The following is a 6341-nucleotide window of genomic DNA, read 5'->3' as shown; positions in this document are numbered from 1 at the left end:
GAAAAAATGAAGTATATAAATTATCTCCATTTTATTATACCAGTCTTGGACTACTGTAATATTAAAACCAATGGAGGTCTACATGGAAGCTACTCACAATGCAGAATTAAAACTTGAAACCAGATGATCCACACTCAAGTTGAAAACAAAACACACAACTCCTGCACATGAATCATGAAAAGCTTAATTTGTCAGAGAGAATTTACTGCCTTAAACACTTTTATTTTTCCACAAAGATTCCCCCTGGTTGGCGATGGAGCAGGACTGCACGCTGCTTCAAGTTCAAATTGCAATTTGATATATTGAGTCGTGCTTGTAGATTAGGGTGACACTTTTCCCATTAAAACACAAATCAATCTGTTAATGACAATGGCTATCAACTACTGGCAGAACGTGACAAAATCAGTACCAAGTAACTCCTAAAATATGAAGCATAACTCAATATATTCGTTTCTGATAATATTTATTTTGTTAAGAAGCATTTTTGCAAGACATTGTAGATAATCTTTGCATAAAATTCTGAAATTCAAGAATCTTAATCTGTCTTGGAGACTAATAAAACTCTGTACTTTCCAATTCGTACATCCAGGTGTACTGATGTAAGTAAATTTAAAAAAACCATAAGGAACACAAAGTTTCTTGGCATCCTGAGTGTAATAAACTGATTAAAAATATATTCTGTATATCATAAGTACCTAATTCCTTCTTCCATTGGTTCTTTCTAAATTCTAGTAAGGCTGTCTCCCCTTCTCTTTCACCCAAGGTACTAAACATGTCAGCAGGTTTCCACGAATCCTCTCTGGAAAAAAGGAGGGGAAAAAAAATAATTTTGCCAAAAGGTAACATGTTAATTTTAAAGGTAACTTTTTAATTAGTGTTTATAAAGATTCTTACTGTGATTAAGAATTACAATATAATTCTTTATTGGAAATACAGTTTTTGTAGACAGTAACACAGATCTACATACATAAGTTTCTGTCCTGGCTGCAGATATGCTTCTTGTTTCCTGCTTGAATCAGAGTTGGCTTCATCTGGAGCAGATGAAACTTCACAAGATTTTTGGAGCAACACTGTAGTGTTTTTCTCTGATGCTTCATTAGTAGCTGTGGTAGAATATGTAAAAAACATACATAAATATATCTATGACCATTAAACTTTCTTCAGCATTGAGTAAATATTTTAAGAACAGCAGAAATTTGCAAATTCCCTACTATTTAACAAAACTATTTTCAGCCCTGCTTGTATTTTTAAGGCACGTAGGTTACAATGCTACAATCTACATGTAACACCAGATATTTTTAGAATGCTAGACTTAGAGTAAACACTATTCTTGGCTAAGAGCTCGGACTTTGGGACTCTAATTACTTAATTGCAGTGTGTCTTGTTCCTGGTGGCAAAGAGCTGACCACTTCCATAGGTCCAAAAACAGGAGTAAGGATGTAATACAAGAAGATATGCAGTAGTTCTTCTGCTTCTGAGTAGAAGAATTAAAAAAAAAACAATCCCACCAACCACCACCACCACCAACAAAAAAACCCCAAACTATTAAACAGTAATATTACAGTTAGGCAAAAAGATACACGTGTATCTTTGGGCCAGAGGAAAATGGCACTACTGCTCTCAAGACACACAGCAAGACTGGAACTCTTCACAAAACCAGAAAGGCCTATCTCTTTGAGGTATTGCTTTTTTTCAAACTCCTAATGGTAATGGTCTAGTGCAGTTCTACTATGTTTCTTCTCCCCAATGTAAAATGGTTCCTTTTTTGCATGAAATATTGACAGAATTAATTGCTATTTTTCTCTTCAAAATACTGGAATACCATCAAGCAATCCTTAGTTTTTACTGTTAAAATTATCAAATGCTTTGTTCCTAACAGTAACAGGCAATTTCACATCCATAACAGCAAACAGTATTTAGTCTAAGACCATTAAGAGTAACATCTCTGCAGCCTGCAAATAATCTGAAATTATTAACTCAAAGTTAACCTTTCACACTGCTGTTTCCATGAAACTAACTTATTCAATTATTGCTATCTTACCCATCTCCTCTTGCTTTTCATTATGAGTCTCAGAGATGCTTCTAGTTCCTTCTTTTACAGTCATCAAGATCTGCTGAAGCTGTTCTTGTGTTAAACACACCAAACTTCTCAGGTCTTCAGCTGATACACGTGGGTTTTGAGGTTTATGTGTACTTTTTTTAACATTAGGATACCCTGAATCAGGATATCTGTTTGTGTTATCTCCTTGGAAAATCAAAGAGTGATCTTTAGTTGCAGCTTCATGTGAGGAGTGTTTCGTAACTTGCAGTTTTTCACCTTTTGTCATTGATAAGCTTGATTCACTCCTTGGTTTTGTTACATTTTCCTGCTTGATACAAGCATTTTGTGTTGACTTCAGAACATGCCCAGTATGCCTTATTCTCAGTGCCTGTTTAGGTGCTCTGGCTTTATTACCCATCTGTTAAAGCAGTAAGATTTCACCACATATTAAATAAGGAAATAAATTTGCATGGGTAACAAATTAAAACAAGACTGAAGCAACAAGTAAAATAAGTGTAATTTTTATTCCCTGCTACATTAACAGAAACTAACTAGATATAAACTAATGAAATATCTTCATGAGTACCAGGGATACCTTGGAATAGAACACAGCACTTGAATTTGAGTATTTAAGAATAACTTTATGTAGCATAACATTTAAAAGAATTAATAAACATTAATTCTGCTTTTCTTTGGTGTTTCTGAAGCCTAACTTCAAACAGGTATATGTTTTCACCGTACAGCTAGTATTATTTCAATCTTGATTCTTCAATTCTGTACTAAAGTTTTATCCTTTTCAAGGTCATTGATATACATTTGTAATTGTATCCTATGTATCCTAAGCCTCTTTCTGCTTTCTTTCCTTCCCAACCCACTGCATTCCTGTTTACTCAGAGGCAACCTAGATGACTAATTTAGAACTTAAAACACACTTCAGATCCCTATTTTACCAGAATTCCTTTAAAGTCTCTGAAAGTTCTGATTTAGATGACTGCCTGTGCTGCTGTAACTTCTCGGCATAGTAAACTAAATCATTTTGCAAGGGCAAAAGACACAGAACTTTTAATTCATCCTTTTAAACAACTATTATGAACCTGAGAAATACGTATTTATCTTTCATGAACAACATTGATTACAAGTATTTACACAGTTCAGATGTGTTCACAAATTTCTGTGTTAACAAATTAACTAGTTAATTTGTGTGCTCTAACCAAAAAAGTAATTTTTCCACTTACCTTCATTGCAGGCTTTGATTTATCTTTTGGGAAACAAACATAAACATATGAGATAAGTATTTAGTAACAACTTCCTCCTGAAAAACAATCTTGAGAAATTAATAAACTGTTAAATTCAACTTATTTTTGTAAGGCAGGGGGGAAATACTTTCCCCAAAACATCTGCCCCAATGATATTACTTTTTTTAAAAAAAAAATTTTAATACACACAACTTAAAAGTATGTTGGGAAAAAAACATATATTTCAATAGCTATTTCTAGTTTTATATAGATCTAATAAAATTATTGTGAGTCTGATCATCCCCCACTATTGTTTCTGTTTCTCAGAGAGCCTTGTGGTAATGGCTTATTTTTAATTGTTTGTATTTTGTGATTTTTCAGTTTGCTTTCTGTGTCACATCCTTCCAGGACAGTCCCTGCATCCTACCCCATCTCTTACTGCATCATGTTTTCTGTCTCTGTCACCAACAGCCTAAAGAAACAATACTTGTGTAATCACACCATCCATTACTGTGCCCCTTACCTATACCTTGAACTGCTCTCCAGTCTTTTTACCCAAATCCTGGAGGATGCACAGAGGCGCAGTGGTCTCAAAAATAACATTAAGTACTGTGTATAATATATTTATTAATAAAGAATATTACAATATTAACAGGGGAATATAGTACTGGACACAAGAAATCCTGCACAGGTGGCTAATGCAAAAGGGGGAGAAAATAGTAGGGATGATACTTTAGTGGAACACATCTGTTGGAAACAAGGCTTCTTTTCTTCAGCTGCACTATGCAATTACTGCTCTGGCAGTGGTTGTTGCACATTTTGCACTGGTCGCACCTATACTTTTTTTTTTCCATTACCAATTAAAGATGTTGGTAAACACTGTTCTTAAAGTCTGCAAAACTACACTGTTATATTGTTTCCAACCTCGATGAACATTTTAAAACTTGTGAGTATGCTAAATTGTTGTCTTGTAAAGGCAGGCATTAAATCCTGAACCATCTTGATAATGTTTCAGTAGTAAGGGTGTTCTGCGGCCATATCGCTGGATTCTCAAGAAGTAAAAGTCACTTTTTGACTTCTTTCTGGCTATTCAGAAATTAAATAAGGTGTGATTCTACATGCTATGCAAACCCAACTTCTTTGTGGAAAGGAGAAAGAAACATAAGTAGGGTCTTTGCCATCGTAGTGGGGAACACCAAAGTGCTGCTTATGGGTTATTTTCTTTGGGTTTTTTTCTGTGTAAAAGAAACAACTATGTCAAGGAGCAGCTGAAGCTACAACACAATAATGTTACTTTAGCCCCCAAGATGGTGAGCAATATTTGACAGTGCAGAAAACTGAAATTCAAAAGTAATACAATTTGATGCAATTTTTGACATAATTCAATTCAAGGAAGTGCTGTTTGTATCAGTTGTATAAATATATTAATTCCTGAAGAAGACTACTTGTCCAAGGCAAAGGGTAATGCTTTATCTTAGAGCACTCTGGAATGTACACTGCCCCTATCTAGCTGATGATGTTAAAGATGGTTAGAGAAAGTGAAGTCTGTAGCACTGCTGTTTTAGAGCTGTTGCAAGGTTTTGTTTCCAGTACACTGGTATTCCTTACTGACTCAAAATATCCCATAATGCTCATTAGACAGCTGTCCGGTAAATGTAGAAAATGAAATCTAATTTAGAGGGCATTAAATGGAGAATTTCTGTATGCTGACTGCTATGTAGAACAGTGAGGGAAAGTTGAATTGTGTGTGTACAGACACATATATCTGACAAATCACAAAAAAATAATTTATTAAAGCTTAATTATGAACAACATATACTGGAAAAGTTGACCTCAGACAGCAGTAATGAGATCTGACCTAAATAAATTGCTTACTGAAAATTATAAACATCAACTACCAAATACTAAAGCTGCTTTAAAGTCATAAATGCGACTGTAATTATGTAATTCTGTGTAAATTAAGCACAGAGTTTTTAGGTCTCTTTCCTTGGTAGATAAGGTGCTATAAAGTTACAGAAATTCTCAGGTTATGTCAGTCAATATATAATAGTACTTAACTTTTTTTAGTGGTGAGACAAGCTATAAAGAGGCAAGACTATTTGCCAGCTGTTCACCCGCAGACTACTTGGTTCAGTATCAACCTACACCAGTGACAAACTCGTGGGTAAGAGGACGTGTAAATAACAATGCACAAATATTCTTCCTAATTTGAAAAATATTTCAAAGCTATGCTTCACATTGCTTGGATCTTAAGTTTAACTTCAAGAAGCTTTAAAGATTACTTGAGATAAATGATTAAAAAAAATACCAGAAGAAGCTAAAATTAGCCTAGGCTTTCCATCCAACACTTCAGTTTCAAGCTTCAGTCCATCTCTGTAAAACGAGAGAGAGGGGAATCTGAAATATTAAGTAATCTTGTAAGATTTTAACATTAATAACAATAATAATTGTACTTAATTATAACACTGTATTTACTGTTGTCCAGATGGTCTTTCATACCCCAAGCTATCTACATTTGTGAGACGTTACTTAATACAAAGAAATCAACAGGTCTTGAAGAGACTATATTTTTATTAGTGATACTGGAATATCTGGATTTGCATGTTACAGAGTAAATTTTCACACTGAGGGTGCCGCTCTATGTTGTCATTTGTAGCCTCCCTCGAGAACGTAATAATCCAACAATATAAACTGTGTGCTACAAAAAACGCTTAACAAGTCTCCCTGAATGCCAGTGCTGATCACAAAGAGGGGCTGGATTCTGAAAACAGCCTTTAATTTGTGCTTCCATCCAAAACCGTCCACGTTTTAAACTGGAACAAACTTTATTAGAAGGGTTTAAAAAAAACAAAAAAAGTTGCCAGTATTTAGGTGTATGAGTGTAAGGTACCCAAACGCTTTCCCTTCTTCCATGCATTGAGAAAATCTAATACGATGATTAACGTTCAAAGTAACGCTTATCTTCAAGTTGCCTTTCATTAAAAAAATAATAACCTAACACATCTAAAGCTCGCACGCGTCCCTCTAATTAACCCACGGCAGCAGAGAGGCGCCCGGAGCTGTAA

The 6341-nt window shown here is 34.7% G+C and overlaps 1 protein-coding gene across 1 annotated transcript in view; it reads right to left on the bottom strand.

Moving 5' to 3' along the window:
• Positions 1–5644, bottom strand: part of CCDC66 (coiled-coil domain containing 66) — a 19021-nt gene extending 13377 nt beyond the window's left edge. Inside the window, exons 1-5 of the mRNA XM_010173062.1 lie at positions 5585–5644; positions 3277–3299; positions 2042–2459; positions 968–1103; positions 696–799 (exon numbers count right to left, since the gene is read on the bottom strand). Coding sequence (XP_010171364.1) covers positions 696–799; positions 968–1103; positions 2042–2459; positions 3277–3282 — 664 coding nt within the window. The 5' untranslated portion in view covers positions 3283–3299; positions 5585–5644. The remainder of the gene's footprint in view (positions 1–695; positions 800–967; positions 1104–2041; positions 2460–3276; positions 3300–5584) is intronic.
• Between the last annotated feature and the right edge of the window lie 697 nt (positions 5645–6341).

Source organism: Antrostomus carolinensis, unplaced genomic scaffold, assembly GCF_000700745.2.
Source record: "Antrostomus carolinensis isolate BGI_N321 unplaced genomic scaffold, ASM70074v2 scaffold11188, whole genome shotgun sequence".
Taxonomy (NCBI): domain Eukaryota; kingdom Metazoa; phylum Chordata; class Aves; order Caprimulgiformes; family Caprimulgidae; genus Antrostomus; species Antrostomus carolinensis.
Note: the sequence above shows the minus strand (reverse complement) of the source record. Positions and strands in the feature narration are given on the sequence as shown.